General features: G+C 49.2%; 1 protein-coding gene across 2 annotated transcripts; it reads right to left on the reverse strand.

Annotated features, from left to right (window-relative positions):
* Nucleotides 1-8,583: 8,583 nt before the first annotated feature.
* On the reverse strand, nt 8,584-16,787 carry YIF1B (Yip1 interacting factor homolog B, membrane trafficking protein). Of its 2 annotated transcripts, none has more exons than XM_063937650.1 (8): nt 16,461-16,787; nt 13,041-13,267; nt 12,720-12,824; nt 12,202-12,280; nt 12,051-12,108; nt 9,920-10,075; nt 9,745-9,838; nt 8,584-9,642 (listed from the first exon to the last, which is right to left on the reverse strand). In XM_063937650.1, the coding sequence occupies exons 1-8, from the start codon at nt 16,486-16,488 to the stop codon at nt 9,487-9,489; spliced, it is 903 nt and encodes a 300-aa protein (XP_063793720.1). In that variant the 5' UTR covers nt 16,489-16,787; the 3' UTR covers nt 8,584-9,486. The 2 variants fall into 2 exon arrangements, with proteins under 2 accessions (XP_063793720.1, XP_063793721.1); XM_063937651.1 differs by having other exon boundaries at nt 16,412-16,464.
* Between the last annotated feature and the right edge of the window lie 9,354 nt (nt 16,788-26,141).

The following is a 26,141-nucleotide window of genomic DNA, read 5'->3' on the forward strand; positions in this document are numbered from 1 at the left end:
CTTCTTCGCCAGACCAACTTTAGCATGGCATGGCATATTAAACATGCATTTGTCTTTAAACATTGTAAAAAAAAAAAAAAAAAAAAACATGTTCCCATTCTTCATGAAAATGGTAGTTTTTTGGCCTTTTAGAACCACTCATGTTCAGTAAGTGTGTTAAAACTCAATTTATATAGAAAAATCTTTTTTGTAATGAACACTATAACAGAGTAAGAAGGTACACTGATCCCTGTGTTTTCAGATAAATTACAGCCAGCAGGAAGTACACATATCCCTGTGTTTAAGAAAAATTACAGCAGTACACAGATCCCTGTGTTTAAGAAAAATTACAGCCAGGAGTACAGATCCCTGTGTTTAAGAAAAAATAAGATTTTAAACCTACCGGTAAATCTTATTCTCCTAGTCCGTAGAGGATGCTGGGGACTCCGTAAGGACCATGGGGGATAGACGGACTCCGCAGGAGACATGGGCACTAAAAAGAACTTTAGATATGGGTGTGCACTGGCTCCTCCCTCTATGCCCCTCCTCCAGACCTCAGTTAGAGAAACTGCGCCCAGAGGAGACGGACAGTACGAGGAAAGGATTTTTGTTAATCTAAGGGCAAGATTCATACCAGCCCACACCATCCACACCGTATTACATGGAATATACGAACCAGTTAACAGCATGAAACAAAACAGCATCAGCCGAGACTGATCAAAGCTGTAACATAACCCTTAAGTAAGCAAAAACCATATATAAGTCTTGCAGATGTAGTCCGCACTGGGACGGGCGCCCAGCATCCTCTACGGACTAGGAGAAAAAGATTTACCGGTAGGTTTAAAGTCTTATTTTCTCTTACGTCCTAGAGGATGCTGGAGACTCCGTAAGGACCATGGGGATTATACCAAAGCTCCAAAACAGGCGGGAGAGTACGGATGACTCTGCAGCACCGATTGAGCAAACATGAGGTCCTCATCAGCCAGGGTATCAAACTTGTAGAACTTTGCAAAAGTGTTTGAACCCGACCAAGTCGCCGCTCGGCAAAGCTGTAATGCCAAGACACCTCGGGCAGTCGCCCAAGAAGAGCCCACCTTCCTAGTGGAATGGGCCTTTACAGAATTTGGTAACGGCAATCCAGCCGTAGAATGAGCCTGCTGAATCGTGTTACAGATCCAGCAAGCAATAGTCTGCTTCGAAGCAGGAGCGCCAACCTTGTCGGCTGCATACAGGACAAACAGTGCCTCTGTTTTCTTAACCCGAGCCGTTCTGGCCATACATTTTCAATGCCCTGACCACATCAAGGGACTCTGAATCCTCCAAGTCCCGTGTAGCCACAGGCACCACAATAGGTTGGTTCACATGAAAAGAAGAAACCACCTTGGCCAAAAATTGAGGACGAGTCCGCAACTCTGCTCTATCCACATGGAAAATCAGATAGGGGCTTTTGTAAGATAAAGCCGCCAACTCCGACACTCGCCTTGCCGATGCCAAGGCCAACAACATGACCACTTTCCAAGTGAGATATTTTAATTCCACCGTTTTAAGTGGTTCAAACCAGTGAGACTTAAGGAACCGCAACACCACGTTAAGGTCCCAGGGTGCCACTGGAGGTACAAAAGGAGGCTGGATATGCAGCACTCCCTTCACAAAAGTCTGGACTTCTGGGAGAGAAGCCAATTCCTTCCGAAAGAAAATAGATAGTGCCGAAATCTGAACCATAATGGAGCCTAATTTTAGGCCCAAATTCACTCCCGTCTGTAGGAAGTGAAGGAAGCGGCCCAAATGGAATTCTTCCAGAGGAGCATTCCTGGACTCACACCAAGATACGTACTTTAGCCATATACGGTGATAATGTTTCGCTGTCACGTCTTTCCTAGCCTTTATCAGAGTAGAAATGACCTCATCCGGAATGCCCTTTTCCGCTAGGATCCGGCGTTCAACCGCCATGCCGTCAAACGCAGCCGCGGTAAGTCTTGGAACAGACAGGGCCCCTGTTGTAACAGGTCCTCTCTGAGAGGAAGAGGCCACGGATCTTCTGTGAGCATTTCCTGCAGATCCGGATACCAGGCCCTTCGCAGCCAATCTGGAACAATAAGAATTGTCTGTACTCCTCTTCGTCTTATGATTCTCAATATCTTTGAGATGAGCGGAAGAGGAGGGAACACATAGACCGACTGAAACACCCATGGTGTCCCCAGGGCGTTCACCGCCACTGCCTGAGGGTCCCTCGACCTGGCGCAATACTTCGGTAGTTTCTTGTTAAGGCGCGACGCCATCATGTCTATCTGAGGCAGTCCCCACCGACTTGCAATCTCTGCGAAGACTTCCTGATGAAGTCCCCACTCTCCTGGATGTAGATCGTGTGTGCTGAGGAAGTCTGCTTCCCAGTTGTCCACTCCCGGAATGAAGACTGGTGTCAGGGCGCTTACAGGATTTTCCGCCCAGCGAAGAATCCTGGTGGCTTCTGCCATTGCCACTCTGCTCTTTGTTCCGCCTTGGCGGTTTACATGCGCCACTGCAGTGATGTTGTCTGACTGGATCAGAACCGGTAGGTCGCGAAGCAAATTTTCCGCTTGTCGAAGGGCGTTGTATATGGCCCTCAACTCCAGTACGTTGATGTGAAGACAAGCCTCCTGGCTTGAAAAGAAACCCTGGAAGTTTCTTCACTGTGTGACTGCACCCCAACCTCGGAGGCTCGAGTCCGTGGTTACCAGAACCCAGTCCTGAATGCCGAACCTGCGACCCTCCAGAAGGTGAGCACTCTGCAGCCACCACAGGAGAGATACCCTGGCCCTGGGGGACAGGGTGATCATCTGATGAATCTGTAAATGTGACCCGGACCACTTGTCCAGAAAGTCCCATTGAAAAGTTCTCGCATGGAACCTGCCGAATGGAATGGCCTCGTAAGTCGCCACCATCTTTCCCAGAACTCGAGTGCAGTGATGCACAGACACCCTTTTTGGCTTCAATAGGTCCCTGACCAAAGACATGAGTTCTTGGGTCTTTTACATCGGAAGATAAACCCTTTTCTGGTCTGTATCCAGAATCAAACGAGTCGTTGGAATCAACTGTGACTTCGGGATATTGAGAATCCAGCCGTGCTGTTGCCACACCCTCAGGGAGAGCGATACGCTGTTCAGCAACTGTTCTCTTAATCTCGCTTTTATTAGGAGATCGTCCAAGTACGGGATAATTGTGACACCCTGCTTGCGCAGGAGCACCATCATTTCCGCTATTACCTTGGTGAAAATCCTCGGGGCCGTGGAAAGCCCAAACGGCAACGTCTGAAACTGGTAATGACAATCCTGTACAGCAAACCTCAGGAACGCCTGCTGAGGCGGATATATGGGGACATGAAGGTATGCATCCTTTATGTCCAGGGACACCATATAATCCCCCCCTTCCAGGCTGGCGATGATCGCTCTGAGCGACTCCATCTTGAACTTGAACCTTTTTTAAGTATAGGTTTAAGGATTTGAAATTTAAAATGGGCCTGACCGAACCGTCCGGTTTCGGGACTACAAACAGGGTTGAGTAGCAGGGGGACTTTGACCACCACTTGTTGAAGACACAATTTTTTAATTGCATTTAACACTATCTCCCTCTTTGGGGGAGAAGCCGGTAGGGCCGATTTGAAAAACCGGCAAGGAGGCACCTCTTCGAATTCCAGCTTGTAACCCTGGGAAATAATTTCTATTGCCCAGGGATCCACCTGTGAGTGAACCCAGACGTGGCTGAAAAGTCGAAGACGTGCCCCCGCTGGGGCGGACTCCCTCTGCGGAGCCCCAGCGTCATGCGGTGGATTTTGTAGAGGCCGGGGAGGACTTCTGCTCCTGGGAACTAGCTGTGGCTGGCAGCTTTTTCCCCTTGCCCTTACCTCTGGCAAGAAAGGAAGATCCCCGCACTCTCTTGTGTTGATGCGACCGAAAGGACTGCATCTGATAATGTGGCGTTTTCTTAGGCTGTGAGGAAACAGAAGGCAAAAAAGTTGATTTACCAGCCGTAGCCGTTGAAACTAGGCCCGTGAGACCTTCCCCAAACAATTCCTCACCCTTGTAAGGTAAAACCTCCATATGCCTCTTCGAGTCGGCATCGCCCGTCCATTGTCGGGTCCATAGGGCTCGTCTAGCCAAAATCGCCATAGCGTTGGCTCTGGAACCCAGTAGGCCAATGTCTCTCTGAGCATCTCTCATATATAGGACAGCATCTTTAATATGACCCAGGGTCAATAAAATGGTTTCCTTATCCAGCGTATATATATCAGCAGATAAGTTATCTGTCCACGCTGCTACAACACTACAAACCCAAGCCGACGCTATCGCCGATCTGAGTAAGGTACCAGTAGGTGTGTTAATAGACTTCAAGGTAGTCTCCTGCCTGCGATCCGCCGGATCCTTGAGGGTTGCTGTATCTTGAGATGGCAGTGCTACCTTTTTGGATAAGCGTGTCAACGCTTTGTTCACCCTCGGGGAGGATTCCCACCGTATCCTGTCCTTAGTCGGGAAAGGATACGCTATAAGAATCCTTTTGGGAATCTGCAGTTTTTTGTCTGGAGATTCCCAAGCCTTTTCAAATAATTCGTTCAGCTCATGAGATGGGGGAAAGGTTACCTCAGGTTTCTTTTCTTTAAACATGTGGACCCTCGTGTCAGGGACAGAGGGTTCATCCGTGATATACAACACCTCTTTTATAGCAATAATCATATAATGAATACTTTTAGCCAATTTTGGCTGCAACTTTGCATCAACGTAGTCGACACTGGAATCAGAATCCGTGTCAGTATCAGTGTCTACTATTTGGGATAGTGGGCGCTTTTGAGACCCAGAAGGTCCCTGTGACATAGTGAAAGGCAGGGCTAAACTCCCTGTACATTCCCTGGACTCAGCTTTGTCCAACCTTTTGTGCAATAAATTCACATTTGCATTTAAAACATTCCACATATCCAACCAGTCAGGTGTCGGCATTGCTGACGGAGACACCACTCATTTGCTCCACCTCCTCCCTAGAAGAGCCTTCCGCTTCAGACATGCCGACACACCACACACTCAGGAAATTCTCTATCTGGAGACAAATCCCCCACAAGGCCGTTTGGAGAGACAGAGTGAGAGTATGCCAGCACACACCCGGCGCTAATGACCCAGGGGAAAAAAATTACCCAGATAGCGAGTATATATATATATATATATATATATATATATATATATATATATATATATATATATATATATATATATATATATATATATAAAAAAAAAAACACTGCACCAAATTATGTGCCCCCCCTTCTTTCAAACCCTCTGTCACCGTGTTCAGCAGGGGAGAGTCTGGGGAGCCAGCTTCTCAGCGGTGTGCTGTGGAGAAAATGGCGCTGGCGAGTGCTGAGGATCAAGCTCCGCCCCCTCAGCAGCGGGCTTCGGTCCCGCTTGATTACATTGAAAAACTGGCGGGGAATCTCAGATATACTGTGCAAAGCCCATATATGTCCTGATTTGCCAGACCAGAGGAATTTTGAACAGGTGTGCCTTTGACCTCATGATCCTCGTAATCGAAGAAGCCAATAGAGAACTAGAGGTCATTAGACATAAGATTGCTGCATTTGAGAAGGAGAACTTAAAAGTGTTGGAACAGGATGAATCACAAGATTGGATGAGTAAATTAGAATCCCAATGTGACCAGTACCGTCGTGATTTATTGAAATTCAAACGAAATAAAAAAATGACGGTTGATCAAGATTACGACGATAATAAAGTATATAGATGGTTAGCGGGCATGGACTCGCAGGACAGACCAAGGCCGTCCCAGAAACGCCGTCCCTGGCAGAGGCAGAGACAAGGTAGTAAAAGTGCAAAATCAAGTAGCGACAGTGACTTTGCGTTCTCTGAAACGGATGATCCGACTAGTGCTGTCCCTTTGGAACGGGGCCCCCGAGAAGGGCAGGCACAAATCGATGCACTCCCACCCGCCGGGGTGGCCAGAACAAAAGGCGTCAGAAGGGCGGCCCAAAAGAAGACTTACAATTAGTTTTCAATCTTTCTCAAAGAACATTGACATCTGACGAAATCTCTGTCCTCAGTAAGGGACTTAGTTTTGTGCCCACCAACCTACATGACCCATTTGCCTGGTCCAGGGATCTTCATAGATTCACAAGGAAACTTCGGTTGAAAGAATTCTTTCAAAACACACCACAGGAGTTTGGGAAAACCTCCATTTTTGACACTTTTTTGAAGAAAAAAATCGAGGTCAAACTTTGACCATGTCTCATCCAACCCTTCCATCAAAACATTCAACAGACTTATGGATGATTCTATCAATAAGTATGTGGCAGCTCCTGTTAAAATCAAGAGGAATTTATCCACCGAGGAGAGACGGGCACTTATTGATCTGCAATCATATAGTGACATTGTTATCCGGCCCGCCGATAAGGGCGGGGCCATAGTTATCTTGGATATCAAGTACTACCGGGAGGAGGCTTTATATATGTCCTGATTTGCCAGACCAGAGGTTTAAATTGCTGCCCAGGGCGCCCCCCCCCTGCGCCCTGCACCCTTACAGTGCCTGCCGTGTGTGTGTTGTGTGGGAGCAATGGCGCGCAGCGTTACCTCAGTGAAGATCCGAAGTCTTCTGCCGCCTTTGAAGTCTTCTTTCTTCTTATACTCACCTGACTTCTATCTTCCGGCTCTGTGAGGAGGACGGCGGCGCGGCTCCGGGACGAACAGCTAGGAAAGACCTGCGTCCCGACTCCCTCTGGAGCGAATGGTGTCCAGTAGCCTAAGAAGCAGAGCCTAACAGTTAAGTAGGTCTGGTTCTCTCTCCTCAGTCCCTCGATGCAGGGAGCCTGTTGCCAGCAGGTTCCCTGAAAATAAAAAACCTAACAAAAATTATTTCTTTCAGGAAACTCAGGAGAGCTCCCTGTAATGCACCCAGTCTCCTCTGGGCACAGTATCAAACTGAGGTCTGGAGGAGGGGCATAGAGGGAGGAGCCAGTGCACACCCATATCTAAAGTTCTTTTTAGTGCCCATGTCTCCTGCGGAGCCCGTCTATCCCCATGGTCCTTACAGAGTCCCCAGCATCCTCTAGGACGTAAGAGAAATTACAGCCAGGATCCCTGTGTTTAAGAAAAATTACAGCCAGGAGTACAGATCCCTGTGTTTTAAGATAAATTACAGCCAGCAGTACACAGATCCCTGTGTTTAAATTACAGCACAGGATTTCTGTTCATTATGTAACAAAAACCCATCCAATTTTTTTTTTATATCAAACAACACTGTGAGCTCTCTTTACAGGTCTGCTCACTGTCCGTGTTAACAGCAAATGGAGGGCAGTAAGGAAAGCTGATGCAGGGACACTACGGAGACATGCGAGATCAAAATCCAATAGGCTGGCGCTGTACCACATGACCAGGACAGTGGCCAATAGAAGCCACCCGCCCTGACTTCCAATCACGGCCCACGCCTGCCAATTTAGCCGTTTCCGGAGGCGGAGTGTCGGAGGCAGAGGGAGAGTGTCTGCCACACATCACGGCTACAGATGGGAGTGTGTTATTATTATATACATCGACGTATATAATAATAAATGACACTACTCATCGCTGTCAGCCGCAGCACCATACTGCGCACATCCGCGGCAGCACAAGGGTTAACCACCCTTTCGTTGCAGCCGCGGCATACATGTACATGGGGGTGACAGTTACCCGGCTCCCCTGCACACTGCATCTGCTCCCCGGCTCTCCTGAACATCGCCGCTGCCTCGGTCCCCGGCTCTCCCGCACCAGTCGCTGCTGCCTCGGCTCCCCAGCTCTCTGCTGCACTTCGTCGCCACTGCTGCCTCGGCTCCCCCTGCTACAGCGCGTATGGGTTTGTCTGGACGGGCGGCTGTGTGTGGACGGGCAGATGATCGCGATGGACTGGTCGCATGTCCGCGATCGACTGTTTGGCCCCCACTGCCCTATATGCAGTTACAGGGCAGCATACACGGAACAGAAGTTACCATTGCATGGGTGCCATGCTTTCATGCTGTATTGTAACTGCATAAAACTCAGGGGGTAATTCAGACCTGATCGCTAGGCTGCGTTTTCATACAGTGGGCGTTCAGGTCTAAACTGTGCATGCACTGCAATGCGCAGGCGTGTCGCACGGGTACAAAGCGGATCGCGGCTCAGCAATGGGTTGTGCGAAGAATCCATTCGCACGGGCGTTCGCAAGGAGATTGACAGGAAGAAGGCGCTTGTGGGTGCCATCTGACCGTTTTCTGGGAGGGTTAGGAAAAACGCGGGCGTGCCCAAGCGTTTGCAGGGCGGGTGTCTGATGTCAATTCTAGTCCTGAACAGGCTGAAGCGATCGCAGCGGCTGAGTAAGTCCTGGGCTGTTTGTACAGTTCTGCTACACATGCGTTCGCACAATTGCACAGCTAAAATACACTCACCCTGTAGGCGACGACTATCTGTTCGCAGCAGTGCAAAAATCGCTTGCTAGCAATCAGGTCTGAATTAGGCCCTCCGTTTGCTGCAGTTTCTGAATGAGGATCGAACTGGGAAATAAAAATAACTGTCTCCTGCTGAGCTCTCCTTTAGGAAAATAAAAATTAAATAAATATACAACATGTAACACTGGAAAATTATTAATTTAATGTAATGATAGAATACACACTAACAAAAATAAGAATGCAGAGTTGTCGATGAAGTTTTCATCCCAGATAACATTCTGGAGCACTGCCGCCATTATCTCTACTATACATAATATAGGCACACTCACAGCCAAATGTCATACAAGAACAGGGATCACAACCTATAGCACACAAAGGTCCAAATATAGCAATATTGAAGCTCGGCTCACATGTAGCTCTCCTGCTCGGCTGAACGGCAGAATAAGGCAAAGCCCTTAAAACAGAACCTCTGTATGTAGCTTCAGGAAGTCCACGGTGCCCACCACACTCAACGCATAGTTTAATGCAAATGGACATCTGACATTTTGTACAGGGTGTCAGCATGGAGGGCGAGTGTGTTACACATACCAGAAGCTGCAGACAATTAAGTACAAAGTATGCATTTGTAAGAGAACGCCCAACACATGCCAAAGCTAAGAGAGAAAATATATATATATTAATATATTTTATTTCTTTTTTTATAATTGTTGGGAACACAGAGTCATGTAGACCCTTAGAGACAATACACAGGTGCGCAAAACGTAGACAAGCGTGGGCTTCATCAGCACTAGGCAAAGCTCCCCATGGCTGCTACTGCAAGAGGCACACTGTCATCTTGAGAGCAAGTCGTCCAGTGGCCTCATGTCATGGAGATGTACCAGCTATAGAGGTTCTAGGAAAAGGTTGGACTTGGGACCCCTGTACAATTAAAATCCAGGCAAGAAGGTCCATTCACAGAAAACAGTACAAAACCAGTGAAGAACAATGCCTTTTGCAGGATGTGTGAGAACTCCTCATGGTCGTAGGATTGAAACCAGACATGGCCACCTCTGTCCTCAGTATAAACCGAAACGGTTAAGGAATCATCTCACCAGGTGATATGTCAGCCAGTACATGAAGAGAGGCTGCACAGCAGCAATGGCCATAGTCAGGTACATACGCAGCTGGTTCCTGGCCCCGCGGACAAGAACACCTTCCGCCGCAGCTTCTGACAAAATCTTCAACCGCAGTGTCCGGATCTGGGATGGTGGGACAAGAGAGGTCAATATATTAGAGAGCACTGGGCACATGGCAATGAATTCTGCTGTACATGAGTAAGTCAATATTAGGCACATACTCACCATGAAAAATACTACAGAAACACAGCACCAGCTGAGGACCACATAGTATACAGTCTTTCCAAAGAGGAGGCCAGAGAGAATACCCCATATCATTCTGTATGAGGAGAGAAGAGTCATGGTCATGCACCAAGGCAGTGGGGGAAGAGCGTGCGATGCCACTCGCCCTTTTACTCACCCCACGTATTTGTAGCCAGAAAACGCTACAAGATCCACCGTGGTGAGGTCAGTATTTACAGTCACCAGATAGAGACTGAGCAGGATGGCAAACACCTCCACTATGAGCCAGGCCAGGGCAGAGCTAGCTTGCATGCCCAGCATCTCTGGGGTAAAGCTGAAAATTAGAATAAAAAGCAATTATAGAGCATAGAATACAACATGCAAAATCAGACCAATTAGCTTCCCTCCCTGTGAAATAGTCAAATCAATTTAGGGTGACACCTACTGGCATTTCAATGCAAACATGCCATGCAAGGTCTTCTAAGCTCATGTTCATTTTTACAGGCACTTCTGACTAAAGGAGATGTACATCTCGCCCCATTACAGATTACATATGCAAGTAAGCAAAACAAGAAGACAATGACTTACAGTCATGAAAATATAGGACAAGTACAGGGTAAATAAACATAGCTGCAGGGATTTGGTGCAGTCGAAGGGAGTATGGAATAGAAGACAGGAGAGGCAGTATGTGCAAAATCTTGGAGGTATGAGTGGGAGGAGGTAATCAGTGGGCAGGAGAGGTGGCATGCATTAGCGGAGTGAAGAGGACGGGCAGGAGTGTGAAGGGAGATCAGAGATGTAAAGGTGGAGACGAGTGGGTAAGAGATTTTAAGTGTGAGAAGCTTGAATTGGATTTGAATTGAATTCTAAAAGGGAAATGGGATCCAGTGAAGGGCTTGTAAGAGAGGGGAGGTGGACGTAATACGTTTGGAGAGGAAGATGAGCCAGGCAGCAGCATTGAGGATAGACTGAAGTGGCATTTGTCAGGGATGCCAGATAGAAAATACAGTAGTCCAGTTTGGAGATGAAGAGCGAGTGCTTAAGGGTCTTTATGGCATCCTGGGGGAAAGAGAAAGAGAAAGAGAAAGAGAAAGAGAAAGAGAAAGAGAAAGAGAAAGAGAAAGAGAAAGAGAAAGAGAACTACTCAAAGACAGCACACTTGGGGGGCTAGAGGAGATAGTGAGTGACATCAATAGATAACGAAATTGTGGGAGGTGAGGTTATGCGGGTGGGTGGGAAGATAATCAGCTAAGTCTTAGACATGTTAAGTTTAAGAAAGCGCTGGGACATCCAAGAAGACAAGAAGAGATAGCAGGGAGACAGTTGTTACCAAAAACTTGGGCGTGTAACCCCCATTTTCTGTGAGTAGTAAGGACAGGGTCTGCATCTTGAGAAGCAGATTTTCTATCCTCTGCTGCGTGAACAGCCCAACCATCCTGTGCAGCCTGAGGGTCATGCACGTAATACAATGCTGCATCTTCTGACACCGCAGCAGATCCCACCAGCATGCAAGAGGCATCTATTTACATTAGATGCCTCCTACTGCTTTCGCATATTTCTGTAGCTCAGCTGCATCCATCATTCAGCTGCTGTACAAACTGCGTGCAGCTCTGAATCATTATATTGTGGTCAAGTACTGCTCTACAAACTATCAGCCCACAGTACAGCAGGAAAGCCATCAATAATCATGAAACAAGATGGGTCATGTAACTGTACAGGAATGCCCTCCTTATCACAGACTGAGGGGGTTACACAGGTTCCATCACAAAACGATGCAACCGCAATTTCTCCATTGGCGGCACCAGGTCCCGTCCTGTGGATGTGCGGCCCGGTCAATGTGATAGCATTGCATTGGCTGCAAACACCTCTACCTGATTGACAGGCGGAGGCATTCGCGGGGCGGTGACGGACTGTTGAGGGGGGCGGTGCAAGAAAAACAGGGTGGGGCCATTTTTGGGCAGCTGCGTGACATCACACGCAGTCACTCAGATGGAAAACATGGCTGTGATGCGCCTGCCTGCAAGGGGTCGTCCACAGTTGCTGTGACTACAATTAAATTGCGGTCGCAGCTGCTGGGCAGGATGTTCAACATGCTGGGCGGCCCTGACCTGCAATAGACGGCCCTCAGCATGCGAAAGAAAGGATTGCAGATTCTGCATTTTAGCAGAATCTGCAATCCAACCTGAATAACTCCCTGAGCCAGTACATGGCTCACACCCAATGTGTTCAATGGCCTACGACCAGATCAGAGCCCGATTATCTAGCTACTACACTTCTCATCCCCATCTGTAAGAATATAACGCACTCACTTGTTCTGCGTCCCCAGCGCCAGCCCGGCCACCAGCAGGTAAGTGATGAATGCCATGACTGTGGAAAGAGACCGCATTAATATTGGAACACACTGCCACAGCCTATCATACCACAGTAGTTGAGCAAAGAATTTCAGTTTCTCCAATTTACCTGGAATGTATAGGTCTGGGGCATTCACATCAAACCGTGGAGCAACAGGGATGTCCTGTTGGTATCTCACCTCCCAGTCCTGAAATATGCAAAAAACTAAACTGTTGACCTTTGATCTTTACTGGATAATTAAAAATAACCAAAAACACATTCAGGACATTCTAAAATGCATGCGTCTACTAGGACTGCTGCTTTGTGCCAAAAAGTAAAACAAAGTTCCCTCTTTCAGACAGTAGTCTCCTCAGAAAGCACAGCCATGCAAAAATTATTTAGGATTTGAGGACAGCGTAATTCGGATTTAGGGACAGTGTAATCTTCTCCTGTGGAGTGAATTACAGATCTGACCATAACCAATGATTATACCAGATTCATCTGATCCCAGAACTCTAGAATGCTGCATAATTCAGCAGGTAATAAAATATAGACCGTTGCTCGCTAGTTAAAGGGATGGGCATCATGAACTGATTGCTAACATTATGTTATGGCAGGTCCCTGACAGACAGTGACCTGGAACTTACATGGTGCATGTAGGGAAAGAGGAGCAGGCCGATCTTTTTCCCAACGTAGACTGTGTCCACTGCAAAATAATACTTGAGCTTGCTTACTGGGATAATCCGATCAATCTGAAAATCAGGAGAACAACCGGTTAACAAATTAAACAGAATCAACAATGGAAACAAAGCAGGTTATAAGTCAATTAAAACAGTTAATATCAGCACTTCTAAAGAAACATACGTTCTAAGTCCTATCATAGCATAATGCTGTTATCACACACACACAAGATAATCTCACAGCCATTTAGGTCAAGAAATATGCACTGCACACCAAACTGGACTCACATTTTTGTCCACCATCTCCTTGCCTTGGGTAGCCAGGCTGCTCCCATAGGCCATGGCAAAGTTGGACATAGGCTCTGATAAGAAGGCCTGAGTGGGAATGCCCAGGGAAGGAGCACCATGGTTGGGGAACTCTGCGCCATGAGGTCCAGTCCCTGCACTGGTGTCATCAAACAGCTGATGTGGAGCAGACATGTTGGGGTTGGAGCCTCGAAGGCGCCGTTTGGAGGCTGTTGAAGAAAATGATGTGGGTTAATATATAGCAGATACATTTACTTAAGACAGAAAACAGAATACTATAATATACAATAAGGTTGTGGTCATCAGACTCATACCAGATGGCACAACTGATTCCATTATACCTACAGAATATAAGCCCTACAGGTTCTGTCTTTAGTCTGCTACAAAAATCAGGCATTTTATTTTCAAACCTCTTAAGGTAGTGAGCGTGGGAAACCACTCTACAATGATAGAGCAAGGGTTTTTTTTCCATGTAATAGACAGAATGGTGCACAGCCTTTTTAACAACCACATACAATATAAATCAGTGCAGTGGGCCAATGCTGTAGATTCAGTTACCAAATCTGGTGTGATACTACTAATCCGGACAGTAGTCTGCACACAACCTCATACAGTAACATCCCTTTTCCTCCTGGCCTAGCATCCCCAGTCACCCCTCCAGGCTCAGAATAACCCCATACCCAGTCACCACATAACCACGTCCCCTGTACTCCCTCTCCCCGGGCATGCCCGCATTCCCAGTCACCCCTCTCCCTCAGCATGCCCCCGTCCCCCTTCTTCCTCAGCATGACCCCGTCCCTAGGCATGCCAAGTCTCCAGTCACCCCACTTTCTCGTCATGTCCCTGTCCCTAGTCACCATACTCCCTTAGCATGCCTTTATCCCGAGTCAACCTAGTCCCTCAGCATGCCAAGTCTCCAGTCACCCCGCTCCCTCAGCATGCCCCCGTCCCCAGTCACTCTACTCCCTCAGCATGCACTCGTCCCCAGTCAACCCACTCCCTCAGCATGCCCGCATCCCCAGTTCACCCTCCCCAGTCCTCCCTCTCCCTCAGCATGCCCGCCTCTCCAGTCCTCCCTCTCCCTCAGCATGCCCGCCTCCCCAGTCCTCCCTCTCCCTCAGCATGCCCGCCTCCCCAGTTCTCCTTCTCCCTCAGCATGCCCGCCTCCCCAGTCATCCCTCTCCCTCAGCATGCCCACCTCCCCAGTAACCGCTATTCCTCAGCATGCCCCCCATTCACCCCTCTCCATCAGCATGACCCAGTCCCTAGACACCTCCGCCCCCCCTCTCCCAAAGCATGTCCCCATTCAGAGTCAACCTACTCCCTCAGAATGCCAAGTCTCCAGTCAGCCCACTCCCTCAGCATGCTCCCATCAGCGGTCACCCTACTCCCTCAGCATGTCCACATCCCCAGTCATGCCTCTCCCTCAGCATGCCCCTTCCCCAATCACCCCACTCCCTCAGCAGGCCACCGTCCCCAGTGCCCCCTCTCCTTCAGCAAGCCCGCATCACCACTATTCCTCAGAATGCAGTTTCCAGTGACCACATCCTTCCCCAATCACCCCAATGCCTCAGAATGCACCCCATACCAAATCACCCCTCTCCTTCAGCATGCCCGCATCCAGTCACCCCGCTCCCTCAGCATGCCCCCGTCCCTAGTCACCCCTCTCCATGCCCCCGTCCCTAGTCACTCCAGTTCCTCGGCATGCCAAGTCTACGATCACCCTACTTCCTAAGCATGCCCCATGCCTAATCTCCACTCACTTGGCATGCCCCTGTCCCTAGTCACCCCAGTCCCTCAGCATGCCAAGTCTCCAGTCACCCTACTCCCTTAGCATGCCCCAGTCCCCCGTTACCCTACTCCCTCGGCATGCTCCCATTCAGAGTCAACCTACTCCCTCAGCATGCCAAGTCTCCAGTCACAACACTCACTCAGCATTCCCCACCCCCAGTCACCCTACTCCCTCAGCATGCACTCGTCCCGTCACCCTACTCCCTCAGAATGCCAAGTCTACAGTCACCCCACTCTCTCATCATGCCCCTGTCCCCAGTCACCCCTCTCCCTCAGCATGCCAAGTTTCCAGTCACCCCAGTCCCTCAACATACCCCCGTCGCCCCAGTCCCTTAGCATGCACTTGTACCCAATCACCCCTCTGCCTCAGCATGCTCCCGTCACCCCACTCCCTCAGCATTCCAAGTCTCCAGTCACCTCAGCATTCCCCAATCAATACACTCACTCAGCATGCACTCATCCCTAGTCACCCCACTGCCTCAGCATGCACTCGTCCCCAGTCCTCTCCCTCAGCATGCCCGCATCCCCAGCCCCCCTCTCCTTCAGCACACCTGCGTACCCAGTCACCACACCCTCCCTCAGCATGCCCCCCATCCACTCCATCAGCGTGACCCCATCCCTAGACACCCCAGTCTCCCTTCTCCTTCAGCATGTCCACGTCCCCACTATTCTTCAGCATGCCCCATCTCCAGTCCCCACACTCTCCTACAGCATGCCCCCATCCCGAGTCAACCTACTCCCTCAAAATGGCAAGTCCCCAATCAACCCACTTCATTAGCATAACCACATCCCCAGTCACGCCTCTCCCTCAGCATCCCCAGTCCCCCCTCAGCATGCTCGCATCCCCATTCATCCTTTTCTCCCTCAGCATGCCCACGTCCCCAGTTCCCCCTCAGCATGCCCACGTCCCCAGTTCCCCCTCAGCATGCCCACGTCCCCAGTTCCCCCTCAGCATGCCCACATCCCCAGTTCCCCCTCAGCATGCCCACATCCCCAGTTCCCCCTCAGCATGCCCACGTCCCCAGTTCCCCCTCAGCATGCCCACGTCCCCAGTTCCCCCTCAGCATGCCCACGTCCCCAGTTCCCCCTCAGCATGCCCACTTCCCCAGTTCACATTCTCTCTCAGCATGTCCATGTCCTCTCTCAGCATGCCCACGTCCACATTCACCCCACTCCCACAGCATGCCCACATACACAGTCACCACTCAGTATGCCTCAGGCACCCATACTACTTCAGCAGGGCTCACTCCCCAGTCACCCCAGTCCCTCAGCATGCCCCCATCCTAGTAACTCTCACACTTCTTGCTCCAAATACCACATCCCCTCTCATCTCTGTCTCAGCATGGTATCCACGAAGGTAAACTAGACGCTACCGCGTCAGCATAGCCACCTCACCTGTCGCTCTTCTTCCTAGCTCAGTGTACCCCCATACCCCCTGTCATTCAGTCGCCCCTCTTCCCCCCAGGTTGAAGTACACCCCTGCAGCTCCCAGTGTTTGCCCGGTCCTATCTCATCACCAACAAATCAACCCGCAGGAGCATTGGCGACAACCTCCCGCGTACTCTAGTGACACCGCCTCTCCCCTGGCAGGATCCGGGTACTAGTACTTACGGGCCCTAAAGCTGCTCTCCCGGTTCATGATTCTGATGTGTCGGCGCAGCCACGCCTCTTACTTTCACGTCACGCAGCAGCTCAGCTGACCAATCATAGGGCTGCTGGGACAGAGTGACACTACGAAAACTTGTCGATAAAGTTCAGTGATACGTTTAAAAAAAAAAGTCTGATGTGGCAGGGCGTGGACGTGGAGCGTCACGTGTAAGTAGGTGTGAGGTGGACATGACACGAAACGTACAGGTGGGCGGAGCGACACGTGTCGTGATAGCAGCAGTACTAAAATCAGATCCTCTCAGCCCGGCGGCTGCGGTAGTACATCTCAGACGGAGGCCTGTGTGTGGTCTAGCGCGCCCGGCTGTCTCCTAGCAACCGCCCCTGGCTCACCTAATACACGTCATGCGCTGGCAGCAATCACTAGTGAGAGACCCTGAGAGCGCAGGCGGCCTGGCATGTGCTGTGCAGTGTGTGCTTCTTCCTACCTACTGTATGTGCAGCTGAGACCGGCGGGATGTAAATCGTGTTTGCCGGCGGTATTGAAATCGCCGAAGTTCGCCGGCGAATTGGCCTCCAAATATCAGCGATGTCATCTAAACCGCTGGCGATTTGGAAATCTCCCACCCTATTGTTTCCAAATACTGTAAAAGTAAATCCGTAAATAAATAAAATAGTGTTGCTGTATGTAATAATCGTTAGGTTTCATTTACGTTACAAATAACGAGTTCAAGTTCAGAACATGGGACCCCCTAGGTTAGCTTACCTCAGCTGCTTCAGAACATCATTTACCTTGTTCAGAACATTATGGGCGGTATTAAATTCTTTTCACCCTCTTCCACACCTGTTCTGTTTATGCTGACGGGCGTGGTATAATCAGTTCATCTCGCTGCTCCCTCGCTGCCCCCACGGTAGCGAGGGCACCCAACCCTTTACGCAGCTAAACCTGATTACTATGGGTGCTATTTGTGCGATAACGGATTACTTTAGAAAGGAAATTGGGCATGATATATCATTTGAATTCTTTTGGTAGAATATTTAAGTTTACCTTTATTTCTATTTTGTTGACACTAGATTGGTGGTGGGGTGTTGTGGGGCGGTATTTTCCCTACACTCTTTCCAAACTTATTATGTAAACAGAAATGAACCAGAAGATGAACCGTACTAGTACTAATTTGGAGTCGGATGTGGCATTTTTGCAGTGGGCCTTGATTACCCTTCCAGTCTCTGTAACCCTTTGGACACCCCCTGAAAGGAAATCCTAAATAGTAGGCCAGTATGCATATAACCCATATCACCTGCATGTGACTTCCAGAGAAACTTACTAGGTGAGACTTTGATCATGACTCACCTGTGTGACTAAACTCTGCAATTTACTCCCAGCCTGTCAGGGAAACATGAATAAGAAGCAGGGTTATTCCAAGGAAAAAATGCCTAAATTAACAAATGTGCAGGAATGCTTTGTAAACCCTTAGCGTGGGTTAGGGGTGGACACAAAATGTGATGAAGGCATCCTCTTTTGGAGACTTGTAATTGTGTGCGATCTGTGACATTCAATCTTAGTTTGGAGAACACTGCTAGGATTTGACATATACATTTTCAATGTTTTTACCACATTGTTTCATATCATGGGGACTTGCTTTCTTCCCCCACTTTTTCTTCTTGGCTGCAGCAATGGATCAGTTGTGATAGTGATATGCTATCCAGCTTTATACAATTATAATGAATGATCTATTCGTGCCATACTTTCCGTCTCCCCAGCCTGCCTGATCCAGACCCGGCCTACACCATAGAATTGGGCGTTCAAGGGGCATAATGACGCATTTTGCAGTGGCATGCATCATCATGGTCTCACCTTGCTGCAAAGTGCGGTGAATTGCAGCTTGGTATGGGGAAAGAGAGATGTAGGTCCCTGGTGTACATCCATGCACCGTGACTGCAAGGACTGAGACACCTACTAGTGGCATCTATAGATGCTGCATTAACATCTGGAAGTATATTTACTAAAAGTCGATTTGGGTCAATGTTGATCATTTTTTGATCAATGTTAGGTTCATTTTTTTATTGATTTAGTGTTTGAGGGTCTAATTCACAAATCTACTAACAGATGTTTCTCTTACGTCCTAGAGGATGCTGGGGACTCCGTAAGGACCATGGGGTATAGACGGGCTCCGCAGGAGACATGGGCACTCTAAAGCCTTTAGATGGGTGTGCACTGGCTCCTCCCTCTATGCCCCTCCTCCAGACCTCTGTTAGATCTTGTGCCCAGAGGAGACTGGGTGCACTGCAGGGGAGCTCTACTGAGTTTCTCTGAAAAATACTTTTTGTTAGGTTTTGTATTTTCAGGGAGCACTGCTGGCAACAGGCTCTCTGCATCGTGGATTTGAGGAGAGAGAAGCAGACCTACTTAAATGATAGGCTCTGCTTCTTAGGCTACTGGACACCATTAGCTCCAGAGGGTCGGAACGCAGGTCTCACCCTCGCCGTTCGTCCCGGTGCCGCGCCGCCGTCCTCCTCCTCACAGAGCCGGAAAATAGAAGCCGGGTGAGTATTAAGAAGAAAGAAAACTTCAAAGGCGGCAGAAGACTTCAGATCTTCACTTACCGCTGCGCGCCATTGCTCCCACACATATACACACAGCGGGCACTGTAAGGGTGCAGGGCGCAGGGGGGGCGCCCTGGGCAGCAATATTAACCTCAAGGGACACTGGCAAATAGATTAGACACTGCAGAGGCGGTATATTGAAAAACCTCCGCCAGTATAAATAATTTGAGCGGGACCGAAGCCCGCTGGTAAGGGTTCGGAGCTTGATCCTCCAGCACTAACCAGCGCCATTCTCTCCACAGCACACTGCAGAGAAGCTGGTTCCCCGGACTCTCCCCTGCTGAACACGGTTACAGAGGGCAAAAAAGAGGGGGGGGACGGACATTTCATTGGCACAGTAAGTGTATTTATATATTTATATAAAAGCGCTGTAAACTAACTGGGATTTTATTCCAGTGTCCGGTGGCGCTGGGTGTGTGCTGGCATACTCTCTCTCTCTGTCTCTCTGTCTCTCCAATGGGCCTTATTGGGGGACTGTCTCCATTTAGATATATCCCTGAGTGAGTGATATATCCCTACGTGTGTGTCGACATGTCTGAAGCAGAATGCTCATCTAAGGAGGAGGTGGAGTAGATGATTGTGGTGTCTCCGTCGGCAACGCCTACACCTGATTGGTTGGATATGTGGAATGTTTTAAATGCAAATGTGTCTTTATTACATAAGAGATTGGACAAAGCAGAGTCCAGGGATAAAACAGGGAGTCGATCCATGGCTTTGACTGTGTCACAGGGCCCTTCAGGGTCTCAGAAACGTCCCCTGTCCCAGGTAGCAGACCCTGATACCGACACGGATTCTGACTCCAGTGTCGACTACGATGATGCGAGGTTACACCCAAGGGTGGCCAAAAGTATTCATTATATGATTATTGCAATAAAAGATGTTTTACATATCACAGATGACCCCGCTGTCCCTGACACGAGGGTATGCATGTTTAAGGAAAAGAAACCTGAGGTAACCTTTCCCCCATCTCATGAGCTGAATGCGTTATTTGAAAAAGCTTGGGAAACTCCAGACAAGAAACTGCAGATTCCCAAGAGAATTCTTATGGCGTATCCGTTCCCTGCACAGGACAGGTTACGGTGGGAATCCTCACCCAGGGTGGACAAGGCTTTAACGCGCTTGTCCAAAAAGGTGGCGCTACTGTCTCCAGACACGGCAGCCCTCAAGGATCCTGCTGATCGCAGACAGGAAACTACCTTAAAATCAATTTATGCACATACGGGTGCCTTGCTCAGACCGGCAATAGCGTCGGCTTGGGTTTGTAGCGCTGTAGCAGCTTGGGCAGATACCTTGTCAGCTGACATTGATACCCTAGATAGGGATAGCTTTTTATTGACCTTGGGTCACATTAAAGACGCAGTCTTATATATGAGAGACGCTTCGAGAGACGTTGGACTGTTGGGTTCAAGAGCCAACGCCATGGCGATTTCTGCTAGGCGAGCCCTGTGGACCCGCCAATAGACGGGTGATGCCGACTCAAAGAGACATATGGAAGTTTTGCCTTACAAGGGTGAGGTTTTATTTGGGGAAGGTCTCGTGGACCTGGTTTCCACAGCTACCGCGGGTAAATCTACTTTCTCTATCGTCCTAGTGGATGCTGGGGTTCCTGAAAGGACCATGGGGAATAGCGGCTCCGCAGGAGACAGGGCACAAAAAGTAAAGCTTTTCCAGATCAGGTGGTGTGCACTGGCTCCTCCCCCTATGACCCTCCTCCAGACTCCAGTTAGATTTTTGTGCCCGGCCGAGAAGGGTGCAATCTAGGTGGCTCTCCTAAAGAGCTGCTTAGAAAAAGTTTAGCTTAGGTTTTTTATTTTACAGTGAGTCCTGCTGGCAACAGGATCACTGCAACGAGGGACTGAGGGGAGAAGAAGTGAACTCACCTGCGTGCAGGATGGATTGGCTTCTTGGCTACTGGACATCAGCTCCAGAGGGACGATCACAGGTACAGCCTGGATGGTCACCGGAGCCGCGCCGCCGGCCCCCTTGCAGATGCTGAAGTCAGAAGAGGTCCAGAATCGGCGGCTGAAGACTCCTGCAGTCTTCTAAAGGTAGTGCACAGCACTGCAGCTGTGCGCCATTTTCCTCTCAGCACACTTCACACGCAGTCACTGAGGGTGCAGGGCGCTGGGGGGGGGCGCCCTGGGAGGCAAATGTAACCTATATAAAGGCTATAAATACCTCACATATAGCCCCCAGAGGCTATATGGAGATATTTAACCCCTGCCTGGATTCACTAAATAGCGGGAGACGAGCCCGCCGGAAAAGGGGCGGGGCCTATCTCCTCAGCACACGGCGCCATTTCCTCTCACAGCTCCGCTGGTCAGGACGGCTCCCAGGTCTCTCCCCTGCACTGCACTACAGAAACAGGGTAAAACAGAGAGGGGGGGCAAATTTATGGCGATATTTTGATATATATAAAGCAGCTATAAGGGAGCACTTATTATAAGGCTATCCCTGTTATATATAGCGCTTTTGGTGTGTGCTGGCAAACTCTCCCTCTGTCTCCCCAAAGGGCTAGTGGGTCCTGTCTTCGTTAGGAGCATTCCCTGTGTGTCTGCTGTGTGTCGGTACGTGTGTGTCGACATGTATGAGGACGATATTGGTGTGGAGGCGGAGCAATTGCCAAATATGAGGATGTCACCCCCTAGGGAGTCGACACCAGAATGGATGCCTTTATTTATGGAACTACGGGATAGTGTCAACACGCTAAAGCAGTCGTTTGACGACATGAGACGGCCGGACAATCAATTAGTGCCTGTCCAGGCGACTCAAACACCGTCAGGGGCTGTGAAACGCCCTTTGCCTCAGTCGGTCGACACAGACCCAGACGCAGGCACTGACTCCAGTGGTGACGGTGACGAATCAACCGTATTTTCCAGTAGGGCCACACGTTATATGATTTTGGCAATGAAGGAGGCGTTACATTTAGCTGATACTACAGGTACCACTAAACAGGGTATTATGTGGGGTGTGAAAAAACTACCTATAGTTTTTCCTGAATCAGAAGAATTAAATGACGTGTGTAATGAAGCGTGGGTTGCCCCTGATAAAAAGCTGATAATTTCAAAGAAATTATTGGCATTATACCCTTTCCCGCCAGAGGTTAGGGAGCGCTGGGAAACACCTCCTAGGGTGGACAAGGCGCTAACACGCTTATCTAAACAAGTGGCGTTACCCTCTCCTGAGACGGCCGCACTTAAAGATCCATCAGATAGGAGGATGGAAAATATCCAAAAAAGTATATACACACATGCAGGTGTTATACTACGACCAGCTATAGCGACTGCCTGGATGGGCAGTGCTGGGGTAGTTTGGTCAGAGTCCCTGATTGAAAATATTGATACCCTGGACAGGGACAATATTTTACTGTCGTTAGAACAAATAAAGGATGCATTTCTTTATATGCGTGATGCACAGAGGGATATCTGCACACTGGCATCACGGGTAAGTGCTATGTCCATTTCGGCCAGAAGAGCTTTATGGACGCGACAGTGGACAGGCGATGCGGATTCAAAACGACATATGGAAGTTTTGCCGTATAAAGGGGAGGAGTTATTTGGAGTCGGTCTATCAGATTTGGTGGCCACGGCTACAGCCGGGAAATCCACCTTTCTACCTCAAGTCACTCCCCAACAGAAAAAGGCACCGACTTTTCAACCGCAGCCCTTTCGTTCCTTTAAAAATAAGAGAGCAAAGGGCTATTCATATCTGCCACGAGGCAGAGGTCGAGGGAAGAGACAGCAACAGGCAGCTCCTTCCCAGGAACAGAAGCCTTCCCCGGCTTCTACAAAAGCCTCAGCATGACGCTGGGGCTTCTCAAGCGGACTCGGGGACGGTGGGTGGTCGTCTCAAAAATTACAGCGCGCAGTGGGCTCACTCGCAGGTAGATCCCTGGATCCTGCAGATAATATCTCAGGGGTACAGGTTGGAATTAGAGACAGATCCACCTCGCCGTTTCCTGAAGTCTGCTTTACCAACGTCCCCCTCCGAAAGGGAGACGGTTTTGGAAGCCATTCACAAGCTGTACTCTCAGCAGGTGATAGTCAAGGTACCTCTTCTACAACAAGGGAAGGGGTATTATTCCACTCTTTTTGTGGTACCGAAGCCGGATGGCTCGGTAAGGCCTATTCTAAACCAGGGGTACCTCAGGTTCGTTGTACAAAACTGTCACTATCAGTTTCAGACGCTGCCGTTCGGATTGTCCACGGCACCTCGGGTCTTTACAAAGGTAATGGCCGAGATGATGATTCTTCTTCGAAGAAAAGGCATATTAATTATCCCATACTTGGACGATCTCCTAATAAGGGCAAGGTCCAGAGAACAACTAGAGATGGGATTAGCACTGTCGCAAGAAGTGCTAAAACAGCACGGGTGGATTCTGAATATTCCAAAATCCCAGTTAATGCCGACAACTCGTCTGCTGTTCCTAGGGATGATTCTGGACACGGTTCAGAAAAAGGTTTTTCTCCCGGAGGAAAAAGCCAAGGAGTTATCCGAGCTTGTCAGGAACCTCCTAAAACCAGGAAAGGTGTCTGTACATCAATGCACAAGAGTCCTGGGAAAAATGGTGGCTTCTTACGAAGCAATTCCATTCGGCAGATTCCACGCAAGAATTTTCCAAAGGGATCTGTTGGACAAATGGTCAGGGTCGCATCTTCAGATGCACCTGCGGATAACCCTGTCTCCAAGGACAAGGGTGTCTCTTCTGTGGTGGTTGCAGAGGGCTCATCTATTGGAGGGCCGCAGATTCGGCATACAGGATTGGATCCTGGTGACCACGGACGCCAGCCTGAGAGGCTGGGGAGCAGTCACACAAGGAAGAAACTTCCAGGGAGTATGGACGAGCCTGGAAACGTCTCTTCACATAAACATTCTGGAACTAAGAGCAATATACAATGCTCTAAGCCAGGCAGAACCTCTGCTTCAGGGAAAACCGGTGTTGATCCAGTCGGACAACATCACGGCAGTCGCCCATGTGAACAGACAGGGCGGCACAAGAAGCAGGAGTGCAATGGCAGAAGCTGCAAGGATTCTTCGCTGGGCAGAGAATCATGTGATAGCACTGTCAGCAGTGTTCATCCCGGGAGTGGACAACTGGGAAGCAGACTTCCTCAGCAGACACGATCTTCACCCGGGAGAGTGGGGACTTCATCCAGAAGTCTTCCACTTGCTGGTAACCCGTTGGGAAAGACCAATGGTGGACATGATGGCGTCTCGCCTCAACAAAAAACTGGACAGGTATTGCGCCAGGTCAAGAGATCCGCAGGCAATAGCTGTGGACGCGCTGGTAACGCCTTGGGTGTACCAGTCGGTGTATGTGTTTCCTCCTCTGCCTCTCATACCAAAAGTATTGAGAATTATACGGCAAAGAGGCGTAAGGACGATACTAGTGGTTCCGGATTGGCCAAGAAGGACTTGGTACCCGGAACTTCAAGAGATGATCACGGAAGATCCGTGGCCTCTACCTCTAAGGAGGGACTTGCTTCAGCAGGGTCCCTGTCTGTTTCAAGACTTACCGCGGCTGCGTTTGACGGCATGGCGGTTGAACGCCGGATCCTAAAGGAAAAAGGCATGCCGGAAGAAGTCATTCCTACTTTGATTAAAGCAAGGAAGGAAGTAACCGTGCAACATTATCACCGAATTTGGCGAAAATATGTTGCGTGGTGCGAAGATCGGAGTGCTCCGACGGAGGAATTTCAACTGGGTCGATTCCTACATTTCCTGCAATCAGGATTGTCTATGGGTCTCAAATTGGGATCTATTAAGGTTCAAATTTCGGCCCTGTCGATTTTCTTTCAAAAAGAATTGGCTTCAGTCCCTGAAGTCCAGACCTTTGTTAAGGGAGTGCTACATATACAGCCTCCTGTGGTGCCTCCAGTGGCACCGTGGGATCTCAATGTGGTTTTGGACTTTCTAAAATCTCATTGGTTTGAACCACTAAAGAAGGTGGATTTGAAATATCTCACATGGAAAGTGACCATGCTTCTAGCCCTGGCTTCGGCCAGGAGAGTGTCAGAACTGGCAGCTTTATCTTACAAAAGCCCATATCTGATTTTCCATTCGGACAGGGCAGAACTGCGGACTCGTCCGCATTTTCTCCCTAAGGTGGTGTCAGCATTTCATCTGAACCAGCCTATTGTAGTGCCTGCGGCTACAAGTGACTTGGAGGACTCCAAGTTACTGGACGTTGTCAGAGCATTAAAAATATATATTGCAAGGACAGCTGGAGTCAGAAAATCTGACTCGTTGTTTATATTGTATGCACCCAACAAGATGGGTGCTCCTGCGTCTAAGCAGACGATTGCTCGTTGGATCTGTAGCACAATCCAACTTGCACATTCTGTGGCAGGCCTGCCACAGCCTAAATCTGTAAAGGCCCACTCCACAAGGAAGGTGGGTTCATCTTGGGCGGCTGCCCGAGGGGTCTCGGCATTACAACTTTGCCGAGCAGCTACGTGGTCAGGGGAGAACACGTTTGTAAAATTTTACAAATTTGATACTCTGGCTAAGGAGGACCTGGAGTTCTCTCATTCGGTGCTACAGAGTCATCCGCACTCTCCCGCCCGTTTGGGAGCTTTGGTATAATCCCCATGGTCCTTTCAGGAACCCCAGCATCCACTAGGACGATAGAGAAAATAAGATTTTACTTACCGATAAATCTATTTCTCGGAGTCCGTAGTGGATGCTGGGCGCCCATCCCAAGTGCGGATTATCTGCAATAATTGTACATAGTTATTGTTAACTAATTCGGGTTATTGTTGAAGGAAGCCATCTTTCGGAGGCTCCGCTGTTATCATACTGTTAACTGGGTTTAGATCACAAGTTGTACGGTGTGATTGGTGTGGCTGGTATGAGTCTTACCCGGGATTCAAAATCCTCCCTTATTGTGTACGCTCGTCCGGGCACAGTACCTAACTGGAGTCTGGAGGAGGGTCATAGGGGGAGGAGCCAGTGCACACCACCTGATCTGGAAAAGCTTTACTTTTTGTGCCCTGTCTCCTGCGGAGCCGCTATTCCCCATGGTCCTTTCAGGAACCCCAGCATCCACTACGGACTCCGAGAAATAGATTTATCGGTAAGTAA

Source organism: Pseudophryne corroboree, chromosome 8 (genome assembly GCF_028390025.1).
Source record: "Pseudophryne corroboree isolate aPseCor3 chromosome 8, aPseCor3.hap2, whole genome shotgun sequence".
NCBI classification, from domain to species: Eukaryota; Metazoa; Chordata; class Amphibia; order Anura; family Myobatrachidae; genus Pseudophryne; species Pseudophryne corroboree.